This window comes from Lampris incognitus, chromosome 8 (genome assembly GCF_029633865.1).
Source record: "Lampris incognitus isolate fLamInc1 chromosome 8, fLamInc1.hap2, whole genome shotgun sequence".
Taxonomy (NCBI): Eukaryota; Metazoa; Chordata; class Actinopteri; order Lampriformes; family Lampridae; genus Lampris; species Lampris incognitus.
This window is the reverse complement of record NC_079218.1, coordinates 17,623,920-17,642,051: the sequence shown is the minus strand read 5'-3', so window position 1 is coordinate 17,642,051 and position 18,132 is coordinate 17,623,920. Positions and strand designations below refer to the sequence as shown.

At 40.7% G+C, this 18,132-nt stretch overlaps 1 protein-coding gene and 1 long non-coding RNA gene across 4 annotated transcripts in view; one reads left to right on the top strand and one right to left on the bottom strand.

Moving 5' to 3' along the window:
• The window catches only part of klhl13 (kelch-like family member 13), a 69,453-nt gene that overhangs the window by 22,553 nt on the left and 28,768 nt on the right, over window positions 1-18,132 (top strand). For all 3 annotated transcript variants that reach the window (XM_056284635.1, XM_056284634.1, XM_056284633.1), the window contains 2 exons: window positions 12,060-12,201; window positions 15,799-15,931. In XM_056284635.1, the coding sequence (XP_056140610.1) occupies window positions 12,060-12,201; window positions 15,799-15,931 (275 nt within the window). The remainder of the gene's footprint in view (window positions 1-12,059; window positions 12,202-15,798; window positions 15,932-18,132) is intronic.
• Window positions 1,465-18,132, bottom strand: part of LOC130116657 (uncharacterized) — a 29,244-nt gene continuing 12,576 nt past the window's right edge. Inside the window, exons 2-3 of the long non-coding RNA XR_008810593.1 lie at window positions 3,713-3,820; window positions 1,465-1,599 (exon numbers count right to left, since the gene is read on the bottom strand). This is a non-coding gene — a long non-coding RNA (uncharacterized LOC130116657). The remainder of the gene's footprint in view (window positions 1,600-3,712; window positions 3,821-18,132) is intronic.

Genomic DNA, 18,132 nt, shown 5'->3' with positions numbered 1-18,132 from the left:
GCACAATTCACATGCGCTTCACATACCCAAAAGCATAAACCCGCTGACCCTATGGATTTTCTATGTCTTGACAGTTTATGGCTGTGCGTTGAAATTTTGGTTTCATCATTCCTTTATTAACCTGCATCGACTTTTCCATATACATTTAAAGGTAGTACAAATAGCAGTGGTAATGATTTCTGGTCATCTTTTAATCATAGAAGATACTCAAAATTATCAGCATTCTGCAATTTTTATAACAGTTCCCCAATATTTCCCAGTTCTGACAGGCCACATGATTCTGTCTGATTTACTGCAGCAGTGAGGGCTGTTGTGTCAGTGAAGTGTGCTTTGCTGTTGTTAATCAAACTGGGTAAGGCTGAGCTTTCGATAGGGCGGTGTCGATTTTAATCAGTTGGCAAAAGAAATATCACTGGCACAGTACATGGCATTCCTTGTCTGTATTGGTTGGAGAAAGTATACACATTCAAAAGATTTTTCACCTGTTTTTTTTATTTTACCTTTTTTTTTATTAGAACCTAATGAATGCATAGACAAGTAAATAACATGTAATTAACAAAATAACATTATTTCATGCATGGTATATTTGAGCTGTTGTCAATTGTTTACACCTACCTAGTTGTGAATGACGATATTTTATAAAGGTTAATGTATTTGCATTTTTAATGGCACTTTCTCCAGTGGGGGGGGGGGGGGTTATAGGACTGCTCTTTTCCTATACATGTCAGCCATGGTTCCCTCTGTTTTACTCCATTATTCCAAAGCAACAGCCCTGGAAAAACCTGTGTTTGCTGTTGGTGTGAATGGGTTAACATGGGTCATCCAGCACAGGCCAGTGGCCCTGGTTGTCATAACTCGGGCTTTAACGCATGTCTGACACTGCCCGGCTTTGGTATGAAAGGGGGAACACGGGTAGTGCTGAGCTTTTAGCCAAAATGTTTTTTAAATTTTTTGATGTTTAAAAAATTAATTGATCAAGATTGGTTCAGTTATTAGAAATATTAACATTTGGTTAACGTTCTTTTTTTTCTGATCTTGATGCTGAGCAAGAAAATGAGATGTAGTGTTATGTATTGTCTGTGCAGCGAAGTAATATGATAATAATAATAATAAATCAAACTTATATAGCGCTTTTCTAACATTCAAAGGCGCTTTACAATAAACGGCGGTGAAACAAGACAACAGGTAAACATAACACAGGCATACAGGGGTGGATGGGAAGGGGGGGCTACGAGAGGGAGAAGCAGCAGCCACACATGACGCCAGCAGTGCTCTTTGACTTAAACAGACACAAAAGAGCAAGAAAAACAAAAAACAACAGCGCTGTGGACATTGATTTTCTGTAGGGGTTTACTCCCGTAGCCTATTCCTCTCCCGAGGTATCCACCAGGCAGTGGCACTATTTAGCCCATAGCTGGGGGCTGGTTCGTGAGCATCAGGGAATCTCCACATAGTTCAGCCAGGGTCCAAGGTGTGCCCAGTTACCGTATGTGTCGCCACGAGGAGGCACCACATAGGGCTTGCTGTAGGAGAGGCTATGTACTGGCAGGGAGAGACTTATGTGCTCGGCTCTCCTGTTCGCATTTCTGCCAGCCGGCGCTGAAAGTTGAGAGTGAGACGTGACAGGCACAGAACACTACACCAACACACTAGATGCATCACAACAACCCCACTTCTTATACAAGAATGTCAGACGTGCCTTACAGTGTGTGTGTGTATATATCTATATATATATATAAATAAATAAATACCTTACAGCGTCTAACCTGCTGGACATTGTAGTTTCAAAAGTAAGATTTTCAACACAGTTCAGCAGCAGAATAAGTGTATACATACTCTGCAAGCTTATTTGCCTCTTGGCTTCTGCAGCAAATGTTGCGCTACTTAGGCTACTTAATGTTACTGAAGCAAAAAAAAAACAAAACAAAAATCTGACGGAGACCCATATAGCTAGTCACTTCTGACAACAGCAGGAAAAAAATTTGGGGCAAACAACACTCAAACAACACACACACGGACACACAGAAAGGGAGGGAGAGATATTTTTTTTACCTCCATCATAAAGATCTGATGACAAAGTAGGCCATTCAAAACATTGTGCTATGCACATACACAGTCCAATCAATAAAACACCTACACACAGTAGGGCGATATGGTCCCTTGTGATTGGTGGAGATTGCCCTGCACCAGCCATGAGCCTCTCAAAATGTTAGGGAAAACAACATATTTGCAGGGACAGAGTTAGTAAAATATTATTTACAGAATGACTGACTGGATATTTAAATGTCCGGTTGATGCTTCTGACCGAACCCAGGCAATGCATCTGAAAATCAGACAGTCCAGTTGAAAACCAGACATCTGGCAACCCTAGTGCTCTGGCAAATATAAATATCGCAGAAGTAAATCGTCATTAACTTCTCAAATGAGAGCCATGCTTAAGCAATGGGGCAAACTAGCAGTCTCTCCAACTGTAGCCAATAAGGTTCCTTGTTTGAAACCTGGGTCGAGTTAACCCATGTTTAGAGCTGAGCAATGTTTTTGAGTTCAGTTCGATTTCAGTTCTGAAAATGTTAAGATTTTTTAAAAATTTTGACTATAACCAGTGAAACTGTTTTTTTATCATCCACCATTCAACTCAAACTGACATTTAAAATTCTAAATATCATCAAAATACCATTAATTTTAGGCAATATTTGCAACCACAATGAATGTAAACCAATCTTTAATTTTCATCTCTCTCCTTCAGCCATAACACTAGTTTACCTCCCTTAGTAGCACTTTGTGAAAACTGTGCAACTGATTTTGGTCACTGCTGTCTCTGCCCTCTATTAAAAAGAACGATATCTTATTAAGATAGTCATTGTCCCCTGATCTGCTGACTTTTTCATGTTGCTCAATGCCAGAATGAATGAGGTAATGTCGGGATTGTTCTTACCATACATGTGTCAAATAACAAGTCGTCATGACGAAAAGTGATGGACTCCTGTCAATCAAAACTGCTTTGTTGCAGATATCAGCTGTAATGTGCAGTTCACTGGCACCTTTACATGGCTAGAGACACCTTTCTAGTCCAGACAGTAGCTGAAAATCATCCCTTTACTTAATGCTCACCCTCTGAAAAAAGTATATTCGTGTGCACGCGTGCACAGACCTGCACCAACGTGCACAATATCCAGTTTTACCAAGATGCAAACCTGTTTTTCTCTTTTGCAAACCAGTTTTAAACTAAGAGTATCATCCATTGAGACGTTCACCTATGGTAAACACGAGCACACAAAATAAACAAGATTACTTACAAAAACTCATTACTCCCATTGAAATTATTCATATGCATTACAGTGTGTCTGCATTGTCCACCATGTTGAATCTCTACTGTTAACAAAAACAGTAAAATGGCCACTTTTAAGACACCTGAATGTGACTACTCTGTTTAGCAGTGTGGAAATAAAGTTGCAGACCCAGGAACAATGAGAACCCAGGATTTTCCTGTGTCGTTCATGGGTTTTAGGTGTGAAGGGGGCTCTTGTGTTTAACGCTGTGGCAGGAGGGGGGTGAGCACGACTGGAAGCACCCATCCAAATGGTGATTTGTGGATCACAGGAAAATTTTACTTTTAAAGCTGCAGTCCGTAACATTTCTCCATTAATGAAATAATTATTTGATCCATCTGGACCATGGAGTCTGGCTACACGATACTAACTTGCACCTTTACCTTGGTTGTAGAAGCACTCTGGTCTCCATATACCGCTGTTAAAATCTTTTGGTCAAGTCGCATCCGCTAGTGCAGTGGCAAACATGTACGTGTTGGAAACAACTCCAGCTGAAAAAAAGATCGAAACGTGATGACGATGTGGTCATGCTTCTGTCAGACGGACGATCAGTATAACTGTAGCACAATGTGGTGATGTATTTTTATGACGTTTGCACTGCCTGCATCAGCTCTGGTCCCAGGGTTGCATTTTTATTGTAAGCTGGCGGCACATGAGCCACAATGGCTGCTACGTCTTGTTTAAGGTCCAATAATGTTGGGACGCTGTTCCATTGTAATATTGATTGATCGTCCAACAGAATCACTGCATCGTCATCACATTTAAATAAAATAACACAATTACAGTTCTCACTAACAAGCTACAATGAAGATAATCTGTGGACAAGCTGAGTGAAATATGCAGCAATAGCAGTATAAACATCAGTTACTGTAATGATTACATGTCGCATGTTGTTTTACAGTCTAATTTCATCAGGTCATTAAATGCACTCATTCTTCCGAGTTTGAACTTACGTTTCAGCAAATCTACAGATTGCAGGTTTAAATGATCAAACGGATTTAAAGCGTGTATGCAACATTATGAATAACTGAGTGGGAAATTATAAGGCTTGTCTCTTAGCCGTTGGTTAACTTTGATTCATCTGAGGTGGACAACAAAGTATTTGTGCTTCATAGGGTATTGATGAAAAACTGCAGAATATTTGTAGGCTGATTTTACAGGAGGCTTAACTGCATTGTCATCACAAACTCGTCTTTGTTTTAGAAATGCAGCGGAACAAACACACAAACAACAAATGCACAGGAAAAAAACAACATTTGATTATTATATATTAAAGTTGCTTTAATTCTGCTGATCCGTTCTTCAGCTTCTCTGCAAGCCCTTCAGCTGCTTGGGAATTAAGTCATTAAACAACCATATGCGCAACAAATTAACACATAGTTTTGCTATTTATTACTCAAAATCCCACCACTTCTATTCATTGAATATTGTGATTTCACAGGATAACATTAAGCCTATTCAAGTGAAAGTACTCAACTTTTGAATAATGCTGATGCTTTTAAACTCATCACCTTGTTGCATGCTGCAGACAGCACACATTCTGTATTGCAAGCAAGTCACAGTTAAATCACTTCATCCGCCTCACTCAAGTTGTTGTGAACGTGCTGTGCATGAAAAAGCTGCGATATACGTCAGCCATAATGCATCACAAAAATTGATAAGCTTTGCTTTTAGAAAGCCTAGTTAATCCACAGCATGAAGTTGTATATCTTCAGACAGTTCACAATATGAGGGGCCATCAGCTGATAAAATATGTGAGCAAAAAAAAAATGAACATCTGATTTGGCAAAACTGTCAGCCACTAAGATATAAGAGCCCTTACAGAGACTGTGCAGTTGAAAAAATTGCTGTGATGGGGAAAAGTGTGAAAGATGATGGCATTATTCTTTTATAACAATGTTAGCTGACGGCTGCTACACTTTGTGGTTAGTTGTGCTTTCTAATCAGCTTGAGAGATATACACAAACTGCAGCATAGCGTTTATGGGGCTTCATGAGCAACTTGAATTAACAAGAGTAATCACATCTTGCTGGTTTACTTATTTCATGTGTGTTGATAACTTAGCTTGCCTTGAAAGGTTTCCATCCGTACAACATAGAAGAAAGAACAAGTGTAAAAGAGTCTTTATTTTTTTGTATTTGCCAACTGTCCTTTGGTCGTCATCCAGCTAAGGGATGGCTGCACAGCAGGAGTCAAATGCTGAATATAACTTTTTTTGTCCCAACTGGGCAAATGATTTGCAGCATGGCACGATGACCAAGACGATACAAACCACACGGGCAACAAATACAACATACAGTAATAAGTCAAAGACAGTGAAATACTGTAGGGACTGTGACCTACTAGGACAGTAACCTAGTGAATAAAATCACATTGCCTATACAGCACCAAGTAAAATGCACTACATTTACAAATGTAGCAATACATAAAAACAAACAACCAATAACACTATGGGTAGTAGTTTAAAGGTAAGAAGAGCATGAAAATGCATGATAAAAAATATCAATAAAAGATGAAATGATAAAAAGATAAATGTAGTAGCTCAAAGTCAGGTAAAATTCATCGTCAAAAACCACTTGTCACCCCTCTAGCTATTCATCTCTAGATGAAGAACAACAGTTACCACTGGTATAAATGATTGTTAAGCCATACTTCACCAGAATGAAGTGTCTAAAATTCACATTTGAGATGAGTGGTGTGATCAGACAGGAATGCAGGGAATGAAGGATTTGTCCTTCAGGTCTTTATACCTTGAAATAGGTTAGACGAGATCAATAATATCAGTGCATTCCTAAGCATAACAAACGGTAAAGCTTCTCACAGTCGTTCATCTTCAAACACCCTTCTGCTGCTGCTGTCCCAGGAAAATAACTGTCGATTTGACGCTTCTTGAACCATTACTAGTGGTGTAATGTGATTCAATGTTCCCCAGTGTTATATGATCAGGAGACCAGGGAGACAGAGCTGTCCCCCCCTTTTTCTATCATTGCCTCATTCCTCTTTCGTGTTCTCCTTCTAACTTCCACCTACTTTTCTCTTCCTTCTACCCCTACCCCACCTCCTCCTCGACAAAAGCTTAAGAGTAGACAGATAGATAAATGAAACTTAACAGGCATGTCCAAGCTCATGCAGAACAACATCACTGACAGAAGAATATGGGGCATTGCTTTCCTCCCAGCTGTCTTTCTCCTCGTAGCTGAAAAACTTGATTTTCAATGCTGCTTTTGGGCAAAAAGTTGAAACCTGTCAAAAAAGGAACCTCCAAATACACAACCCCTCTGGCCTATGGTATAAATATGAGGACTTTGAAAACTTTCCTTTCGCTCAACAAAAGTAAATTTGCTCAAAGCTTACTAATGACTTTCTGCATATGCGGAGTTTCGTCCTCCTTACATCGCTTCCTAACATATCGCGAGCAGGCAGACTCCAGCGGGTGGAGCACGAAAAATTGCCCAGATATACCATGAGCGATTTTTTTTTTTTGCACCACGTGTTATTTCTCTCTCTGCAAATGATTGTCTACGTTATTTATTCATAACTAATGTAATTTTCTTGAATTTGAATCATTTCCTGTTTTTTAATTTCCTTAATTTCCTTTAATTAACTAATGGCTGGTGCTACTGCTGACTGGAGGGGAAATGGAAACATCCAGGACGTCAGCATGGATTTTGACCAGTGAAAATAGGATGGAGTAGGAGCGAGTGTGCGAAACTTCGCAAGAGTCGAGTCAGTGACGGGTCGCTCGCCTGTTCGCTGACGCATGGAGCAGGTCAGGGCGTCTTCACTGGGAAAAACTGAAACAATCTGATGTTCGCATCGCACCCAGTTACGAACCGGTGTTTATACGTGTTTTTTTGGGGGGGGGGGGGGGGTTCTTATCTGTCCACCACCAGTATATCTTTGCTCTGGTTAGTTTTTTACTTAGACCGTTTGATAAGGAACTCAATGAGATTGGCATTTTTGGTGACTATTGTATTTGCGTAGATTTTAGGCTTTTGACAGGTACTTAATTTTCATCTAAAATTAAGTTTTTTTTATTTTCATTGATTAATTACAGTTTAGCTTTTTCTATTTTTTTTTTTTGTAATAACACAAAGTCTACTCCATACATACTACAGTGTTTTACTGCTATAACCTTCTCATTCTGCAACTGTAATTGGTATAAAATGTCCTGAACATGAAAAAACAGGAGAAAACCTTTCCTGCTTATCAGTGTGGGTTTATGAAGTGCCAGTACCATATAAAGTTTTTTTCTTCTTCTTCTTGCTGTTTAAGAGATGACCTCTGCAGTCATTGCAGAACTACAGACATTTACTAACATCAGTATCTTTTATTTTGCTTTAGTACATTTTTCTGGTCAAAGATGAAACTTTAAAGGCCACCTCTGTCTGTCTCTTGCTATCTTTGGGAAGAGTAGGTTTTTTGGGGGGATGCTGTAGCTCTTTGTTTCGTTCCGGCAGCCACCAACACTCCTCTGTGGTTTGGACAACCAACTCTCTCCTCGCTGCCTGTCCGACTTACCACCTGATGGGGTAAATGTTTCAGTAAACTGCCTCTGCTGTTTGTTAGTGTGATCGTGATCACTTTTGTAGCCATGAACATTTCTCAGCATCTCAACGTAGTGATGTTCCTAATATCCTTATTAGAAGCTGTCCACTCTTTTCTTCCTGTAAAATGTATTTTGTAAATTGACCCCGTCCTCTCATCTCTGTTAGTTAGATGGAACTGTATGTGTCTCCATTATCTAGGTCTGTATGCGATTAACTGTAAGCAAGTGTAGCTTAGCTCATAGATATGTTGGCTAGTTTTCCTTCCCTTATGATGGTGCACACTGTTCTTTTCAGCCCTGAAGGATACATCCATCTCACATTTTTGTTTTGGCTTTTTCTCCTTGTTTTTGATGCATCGCCAGTGATTATCTTTTCATTTCCTTGCCTTTTAAATGTAGCACGTGACAGGAATGATAATTAGATTGCACCTTGTGTCTTTATGCTTTATGCTTATCCCACATATTTTGTTTAGGCCTGATCATTATAGCTTTGAATAAAAAAAGGACATTGTTATTTGGTGAAAATGACTCGATAAGAAGCAAAGAGGAAGGCAAAAACAATTTCAGCCAAGATGAATAAAGGTTTCACATCTTACAAAGTTGCCTGTTGACACTTGACTCTTATTGAGTTTTAAACCTGTATAGGTCAGTGCCAAATATACAAGCTACTGGTTAGACTATAGCATGGGGTTTATTACTAACTCCTAAGGGGTTTTTTGTTTTTTGTTTTTTTTACCTGAAGGGTCAAACTGGAAAACAATAGCAGATTTGACCTGCCTGTATGGAAAGATTTAAAGAGAGAAAAGATCATCAACACTGCCTTTGAAAATTACATTAGCTAATGGTAGGTCACAACCACAAACTAGTTTAACTTGTACACAAGAGACTGTACACCCACTATTAATATGTTTTATGCCTGGACTCAGAATGCTAACCTGCCAACACTGACCTCGATGATTAAGGCTTTATTGATAGTGTTTATAACTGGACACTCAGTATGCATTGAATCAGAAAATGATTCAGAACTTGTGTGCAAAATGAACTACTTGTCATTCATTCAGCTAGTATCCTACCCCAAGTTTAAACCATTTTGAAAAGTCTGGAACTGTGCAGAAATTTTTCACGTCTTATGCCGTTATTCTCTACACTTAATCCTTCTTGACGGCGACGCTTCACCTTTCTCTATGAAATGAAAACCCCTGGGAAATGGTTTAGGCCAAACACATTAATGAAAATGGTCAGTTAAAATAAAAGTAAGGTTACAAAAAAATACAAGTTCTCTTGTCTCGATAGGCTAATGAAGGAGGAATAGGCAGATAAAAATTGAAGGCCCATATGTTTTATAAAAACCAAATGAATTTAAAATTGCATAGGCAAGCTAAAATTTAGCCAAGCTAAAATTAAGGCAATCGTTTCTATTTGAGTAAAAATGTGTGACCTTGACATTTGCTTGCCAAATATTTTCAGTTGTGATTAGACACTATTTTTTTTTATTCAAGCTGAGTTTTATCTGTCAAGCTTTCTCCAATGGATTTGTCATAATTTAACCCATATTAGGATTGTTCTTACAGCAGTTGTGTTAATTTCCTGAAGCTGCGTTTGTTGAAGGCCTACAAAGTAGACTCTTCTGCCTTACACTGCCCCTGTCACGTTGCAAAGTAAATGAGGTATTGTTTCACAGGCTATTTATGCTGCGATAATTGGGCTTATCCAGAGTCAGAGGACTTATATAGCCTGAGTAATCACGCTTTGGAAGAGGCATACAAGGGCTGGACTTTCCAATCAAAGCAATGATTTTACCTGATTTGCTAGCAGTTTAACCTTTTTGAGATTCTTCTGACATTTGGTAACAAAGAAAGAAAGCAAATGGGTAAATGATTTGGTAAACCCACAGTGTTTTAAAATATCAATACCCAAATGAACCTCATTCTCTGGTAATGTCAGTTTTAAAGAGCAAAATATACTCAATGTCCCACGGAAACTCCCCTGGGTGCCCTGAGTCACATTTTCCATCTTTACCAATTCATTTCTTTGGACCAGCTATATACTTGACTGATTACAATTTCGGCCTTTGTTTTGGCTCTTCAGAGAACATATTTTCACCAGCTCAAAACAGAAAGATGTAAACCATAGTTACTAACAGGCACTGCACCTGCAAAATGAATTGAAAAACATGTAAATTTCCGCTTTGTTTCTGCATTTCTTGTATTTTATTTTTTTCTTCTAAAAGGTAAGATGTTTCGGGGGCGTCCGGGTAGCGTAGCTGTCTATTCCGTTGCCTATCAATATGGGAATCGTCGGTTCGTATCCCCATGTTACCCCCAGCTTGGTCAGGTGTCCCTACTGACACAATTGGCCATGTCTACGGATGGGAAGCCGGATGTGGGTATGTGTCCTGGTCGCTGCACTAGCACCTCCTCTGGTCGGTTGGGGCGCCTGTTTGGGAGGAGGGGGAACTGGGGGGAATAGCGTGATCCTCCCACATGCTACGTCCTCCTGGCGAAACCCGTCACTGTCAGGTGAAAAGAAGCGGCTGGTGACTCCACATGTATCGGAGGAGGCACGTGGTAGTCTGCAGCCCTCCCCGGATTGGCAGAGGGGGTGGAGCGGAGATCGGGACGGCTCGGAAGAGTGGGGTAATTGGCCAAGTACAGTTGGGAGAAAAAAAAGGGGGGGGGGTTTCAGAATGTCTCCAAAACAGTGGTTCTTGTAGTAGTTTAGGATCCCTGACTGACAATGTAGGTCTCGCACTCGAGGAAAAAAACTCATCTAATTTAAACCAAAGACACTTGAGTATTAGATTTTTGTCCCAAGTACGGGTAAAACTTGGCTGTGATGTAAAAAATGTTACCATGTTTCACAATTCACAGTACAATTATAATATTAAACCTATTTTCCATCAATGTGCACAATGTGCAAATAAGAAATGTTTAATTTAGTGGTAGCCACTTTAACTCCGAGATTGCTACAGCACTCGGCTGTGCAGTTCATTAAAGGAGTCAATTTCTGCACCCATCTGTACTCCTGCATCCGTCTGCATCACTTAATTTATTCTTAAAGCTCTACAGAACAACTGTTTGCATTTCTTCAGCTCAACACCAAGTTCCATGGGTGAAAATGGAGATTTGCTTTAAGTTTTTAATGCACCACACAAACAACAAATCACAGTACCATAGTGATTTGGATTAACTCATTTCAGTCTCCCATTTGAGATCTGTTGTTTGTGAAAATACAGCAGCTGAATGTTTTCTGTAATATGTTTTTTATGGCCCCTGTGTTTTATGTGTTTTGCTTTGATGACTTACCTCAGTTTATTTCTTAATCTTTTATTTATTTTGAGTGTTGACTAGTTGTTTTTTTTCTTGGGTGTAGAACGCACATTAAACTTTTATTTTGAGTATTTCTCTCTGCAGATGTGTGATCCAGTTTGATTAAAAAGTTGAAAAATAAAACATTTTAATCATATAACCTTCCATTGCAAGTAAAAGCGCGTTTTAGGAATAAATTAAGCCTCGTGAGGCCTGTACAGTTTTACTGTATGGGGCCAAGTGTTTGCGTGCATACACAGATATTTGCATAAACACTTTAATGTGAAGTAATGTTTAGTTCTAATTAATGAAATGGTAGTAAATGTGAGCTCCAAGGAATTCATGTTGCACAATCAGGATTTGAGCACTCAGTTATTACCCCATGAAAATGGTGTGATTCATGACAAGGTTACAAGGTTGCTTGTTGTACAGAGAGGGATGTCATGAGGCTGCTCTTGTCAATTGAAATCTTGTTTTAAAGATAATTAGAACAAAACCGTCCAAGGCTAGTGCTTTGTTATTGTGTTGTTATTTATAGGGGAGTAATTAAATAGGGCAAGAGGTTTACATCACCATACAATCACCCATGGGTGCAGTCACTCTCGTCACAGATGGCCGATGTGTAGCTCAACTGGAGCAATTGAGTACCTTGCTCAAGGGCTTCTCAAAAACTGTTATTGGGGGACGAGGGAAGAGGCCTCTTTCACTTTGATTAATTTGATTAAGTTTGACTGATATCTGCAACCTTGTAACATAGATTTGCTTCCCAGACTACCATATCTTAAAGTAGTTTTTTTCCCAGATGCATAAAGGAAAAGTGTGTTTTGCTAGCCATGTGAGGTTAAAAAAACCCAACTCTCTTTGTCCGGTTAGATCCCTCGTGGAGGACGACGACGCTCACATGAAAGTGGCACTGGGGTATGGTGATATGGGCATTTCTGCTCACCTCCAGGCGTCAAAGACGGGGAACACTCGCTTCTTCACGAGCAACACACACAGCTCAGTGGTCCTTCAGGTGAGCGCTGAGACATACTGTCCCAACGTCTAGTGAGGACACCATTCAGACAGATCTCATAACGATCTGTGGTCCGAATCAGTTGCTCCAGAGAATCTGGGACTTTGGTAGGCTACACAGATGCCTTCACAAAACTTGGCTGCTGGAAGAGGAAATGAGGCCATGATCCAGATTCAATGATTATTAGCACAACCTTTTTAAAAAGAAATATACTATATGTATCTAAGCTATAGTTATCAGAGGTAAAGAAAACGAGTCTCTTAAGAATGTAAATTGTAAAATTTGACTCTTTCAGTCCCACCCATTTTTAAAACCCTTCTTGATATAAAGAGTAAAAATATTTAGTATTTTATCAAAAAATTGAGACTTGACATGATCTAAATATAGCCTGTAAGCATGAAAGTTAATTCAAAAGAAACTAAGTGGTTTGCTTCTTTTGTTTAATTTGATATGAAGAATGAATACAAGGTGAGTATTACGATTTTGATTTTTCTGTCAGATATTACGAAAAACCTGGGTAAACAACATCGGAGAATGGCTACAGATGAGCGTGGTGGAGGTGGGGAGAGCTGTGATGGATAGGGAACGGTGAAAGAGGCTTGTTGAGGCATGATGATGATATTAAGAAACCACAAAAAGTTTTATTTAAATAATTTTTTGGAGCAAATTATTGTTTGTCCTGCAGAGAGTCTTTTCAGGCTTTAAAATACTTTGACCTGTCACAAGAAACGAAGAATGATATCTGTATTTTTTTCACTGAAATTTTTGAAGTGAAGAAGTGGACATCACCTTCCAGGCCTTGTAGAATAGTTGTTTTTGTGATATTTCAATGCCTGGCTCCAAACATCAGTAGTCCCAGCTAACCTAACAGGAGGTGATGGCACTTGGAACATATGTTGAAAGAAAAACACTAGTTTTTGTTCTGGATATCCATAGATCCATCTATCCATCAGGGTCGCGGGGGTGCTGGAGCCTATCCCAGCAGTCATTGGCGGGCAGGTGGGGAGACACCCTGGACAGGCCGCCAGACCATCACACAGGGCCGACATGCACACACACCCACACACATTCATACCTAGGGACAATTTAGTATGAACATTCCAGAAGGACAACCATCTCTGCAGCACTCCACCAATCAGGCCTTTATGGTAGAGTGGCCAGACGGAAGCCTCTGCTCAGTAAAAGGCACATGACAGCCCGCTTGGAGTTTGCCAGAAAGCACCTAAAGGACTCTCAGACCATGAGAAACAAGAGTCTCTGGTTCTGATGAAACCAAGATTGAACTCTTTGGCCTGAATGCCAAACGTCACATCTGGAGGAAACCAGGCACATCTCATCACCTTGCTAATACCATCCCTACAGTGAAGCATGGTGGTGGCAGCATCATGTTGTGGGGATGTTTTTCAGCGGCAGGAACTGGGAGACTAGTCAGGATCGAGGGAAAGATTAATGGAGCAAAGTACAGAGAGATCCTTGATGAAAACCTGCTCCAGAGCGCTCAGGACCTCAGACTGGGGCAAAGGTTTACCTTTCAACATGACAACGACCCTAAGCACACAGCCAAGACAACGAAGGAGTGGCTTCGGGACGAGTCTGTGAATGTCCTTGAGTGGCCCAGCCAGAGCCCAGACTTGAACCCCATTGAATATCCTTGGAAAGACCTGACAATAGCTGTGCAGCGACGCTCCCCATCAAACTTTACAGAGCTCGAGAGGATCTGCAGAGAAGAATGGGAGAAATACCCCAAATATAGGTGTACCAAGCTTGTAGCTTCATACCCAAGAAGACTTGAGGCTGTAATCGCTGCCAAGGGTGCCTCAACCAAGTACTGAGTAAAGGGTGTGAATACTTATGTACATTCAATATTTTAGTTTTTTATTTTTAATAAATTTGCAAAAATTCCTACAAAACCTTTTTCGCTTTGTCATTATGGGGTATTGTATGTAGATTGATGAGAAAGAAAAGGAATTTAATCCATTTTGGAATAAGGCTGTAACATAACAAAATGTGGGGAAAGTGAAGGGGTGTGAATACTTTCCGGAGGCACTGTACAAATGGCCATGACCATTTACTAGAATTACAATGACCATGTGTATTATTCAGATGATTGGGAATAGTTGCACTGCAGGAGTGTTGGAATAGTTGAAACATGTATTTTACAAACATCACATCTCAGTTGCTTTCAAACCCCAAAATGTGCTGCGCCAGAATTTGGTCTACCCCGAGGATCGGATCCCCCAGCACAAACAAAGCAAAAACGTATACGCATAGGGGAAACTAAACATGCTGGCCAAGAGGATGGCACAGCACAGAAGATCTAACACGTCAGGCCAGGACTCTGCAGTCTACACCCATCTACAGGCCAGTGGCCACTCTTTCAAGTATGAGGATGTGCACATCCTTGATAGGGAGGACGCTGATTTGAATGGGGTGTCGGAAGAGGCCATCTGTTGCCCCTTTTCCACTACATGGTATTGGCTCGGCTCGACTCGACTCACCCTTTTTTCATTTTCCATTTCTGGAAAGTGCCGGCATTTTGGTAACTGTTACCACTTTTCATGTACCACCTTTGTCGAGGTTCCAAAAAAGCTATACCGAGGGGGCACTGTTATGGTAATGGAAAACGACACAGAAGTGAGTCGAGTTGAGCCGGTACCATGTAGTGGAAAAGGAGCATAAGTAAAGATGGAACAACCATCCCTGATCCAAGGGGGGGGGCTAAGAGTACATCTGTTGCCATCTTACAATGCTGTGATTGCAACCATTCCCAAATCCTCTGTGACTAGTACACATTTCCATTGAAACTAGTTAATGCTCATTTTGCATATGAAACCGATCATTGGTTTCGGTCGTTAGGCCACTGTATTGTTTATAAGGGTGACGATATCTGCAGTCAGTTGAGACTGAAGAGGTCACTCGTCTGAGTGATGAATCATTTCTCTCAATAAACGTGTCCAGATGAACTGATTCAATCTGTGATGTAGCTGTTACGGTTTCTGAGACCTAGATACTTGTAGGGCAGAACCTACCAGATACAATAGGGTTCCAGCAGCTTTGAATCCCTAATAATCCCTACAAATACAACAGGGCCTTTGCACCATTCGGTGCTCGGGCCCTTAATATAGCAGCAGAGCAGCCTGTTTTAGCACAGGCACATTTTTAGCTGTGGGGTTAGCTATTGCCACCATTTATCAACCCTTGTAAGAGTTGCTTTCAAAAATATGTGTGTAATCCAGAGAACCTATGTGCACTCCTTTCGACCTGAGCATCAGCCCAATTAAGCCTAAAGCTCAACAGCTGGGCCATGATAGACATGGGCTACAACTTGATCTGCCCACTGCTAACTAATAAATCACCACAGAATTGCTCTGCCAGCCTTTCGCCTCTATCTTCTATCACCAACTCCGGCAAAGGTTCATGATATAAACATCACTGAATTACGGTACATTATTTTCCTTTGTTGATATTGTGGTTGTAATATGCAAAAATATATTCACTGTTTGGAAGGTTCAGGGAGGCAGGCTCTCCCTGTGCCTTCCTTCCATTCAGAGTACTTCACTAACGGGCTGGCCTCTTTTTTCAACCACTCCTTATCAGGGATTTGATCAGCTAAGGATAGAGGGGTTACTGTGTGATGTCACGCTGGTAGCTGGCGATGGAGACGAAGCTTTCCCTGTGCACCGTGCCATGATGGCCTCTTCGTCTGACTATTTCAAAGCCATGTTCACAGGTAGGTTGTATGCGGCCTCTCATGAGCCCAGCGTAGCAGATAATGATGCTGGATTATAGCAGCCAATACTTGATCTATAGCACCAATTTTGAGTATTTTCACTTTAAAGAAATTTTGAATAAATAACATCCTGGTATGCTAATTACTGAGGTTATTTGGTTGTTGTTGTTTTTTTTTAACTAAAAACTTTTTGGATGCGCATACTTAAGGAGTCTTCTTTTCGCTGCTTTTTGACTTTTTTCCCTACCTAAGGAACTTTCCATGAAGATAAAGACTTTATATGGTACAAAAGTTAACAGTCAAAACTGTGTGTGGAGGAATTATGTGAGCTGTCAGTTGCATGTAGGAATAACTGGTGGCAGGGATATTGAGGCGCTGATGTGAATGAAGTAGGTGAGAGGAGAATGACGTCTGGGGCAAAATAATCAGGCCATCCATACCATTGCTATCGTAAGATCAGAGAAAACTTGGTCGGACGTCTGTAGGGATGTTCGACCAAGCCAGAGGTAACATGGAGATTCGAACCGGCAGTCACCATGTTGGTAGGCAACAGAATAGACTGCTACACTACGCGAACGGTCTTTTTTTTTGTTTTTGTTTTGTTTTTTTACAAAACTGGAAGACTGATGTGTCAGTCACAATGTAGTCACTGTGTCAGAAGTATGTTAACATGACTCACATGAATAATTTGTGCACCTGCCAATATTAGGTCTTGAATAGGTAGCCCATTTGACCTAGAAAGTATGGAGAGTTCCTGACTAAACTAAGATGCTTGCAACACATAGCCATAGGCTTTTTTTCCCTTGGCTTGTAACTGTTATAAAGTTATACAGATAAGTTCAAAAATTAAGGGGCGTCCGGGTAGCATGGCAGTCTATTCCGTTGCCTACCAACACGGGGATCGCCAGGTCGAATCCCATGTTACCTCCAGCTTGGTTGGGCATCCCTACAGACACAGTTGGCCGTGTCTGTGGGTGGGAAGCCGGATGTGGGTATGTGTCCTGGTCGCTGCACTAGCGCCTCCTCTGGTCGGTCGGGGTGCCTGTTCGGTGAGGTGGGGAGGAGGAACTGGAGGGAATAGCGTGATCCTCCTACGCGCTATGTCTCCCTGGTGAAACTGCTCACTGTTAGGTGAAAAGAAGCGGCTGGCACCTCCACATGTATCGAAGGAGACGTGGTAGTCTGCAGCCCACCCCAGATTGGCAGAGGGGGTGACGCAGCGGCCGGGATGGCTCATAAGAGTGGGGTAATTGGCCAAGTGCAACTGGGGAGAAAAGGGGGCGGGATTAAAAAGGTAACATAGACAATATAATGTAAAATCCTTTGCTTCACTTCATTACTCACACTGTCGCTTGTCTGAAGTGATGGTGACCATGTGACCAAACAAGATTGTACATTAGGTGTTCTTTTTTTCTTTTCTTTTTTTTTTTACTTTTTGGGGGGGATCAAACCTTCCCTTGGGGGGGGGGGGACCAAACCTCCTCTTATACCAGCATTCATTTCGATTTAGGATTTTGTTTTGTTTGTTAGCTTCCTTTTTAGTATCCTTCCATTGTCATGTTACTTAATGGGAATTATTGACTTAGAACTGCCCATTATCTATATTCCACCAGAGCTATATGTAAACCAAATGGTTTGTCTATAATTCATGAAGGTTTCCTTGTCAAAACTCAGACCTAGTCAGGCCATTGCTATGTGTGCATGTTCAAGGTAATGTATTCCTGTAATGAATATGTAATTTTTTAATTGTTTTACCCTGGATCATTTCCTTGTGACACAAGATAAAGGACCATCACTTAAAGATTTAAAAGTTCTGAAAAGTAGAATTTGCATGTCTGTTGCATGTCAGCCTTTCCATCTAAGCAACACTCTGCTTCACATTCACGCAGTTAACACATTCACACCTGGGACAGTCTACTAATGCAGGCCACTGAGTGAGGTTGAGTTCCTTGCTCAAGGGCACTTCAATGGTGAGGGAAGATAGAGAATCAATCATTCCCATCCCCCACCCAGATTTTTCCTGCAGGTCCGGGGAACAAACCGGTGACCTTCAGTGACAATTCCACTTCACTCTTCTACAGTCATATCTTATATTTATTCAGTTGAATAAACATTTTAACTTCACAGCCAGCATCATTATTATTATTATTGTTATTATTATAATTATTAACATTGTTATTATTGTTGTTGTTACTACTACT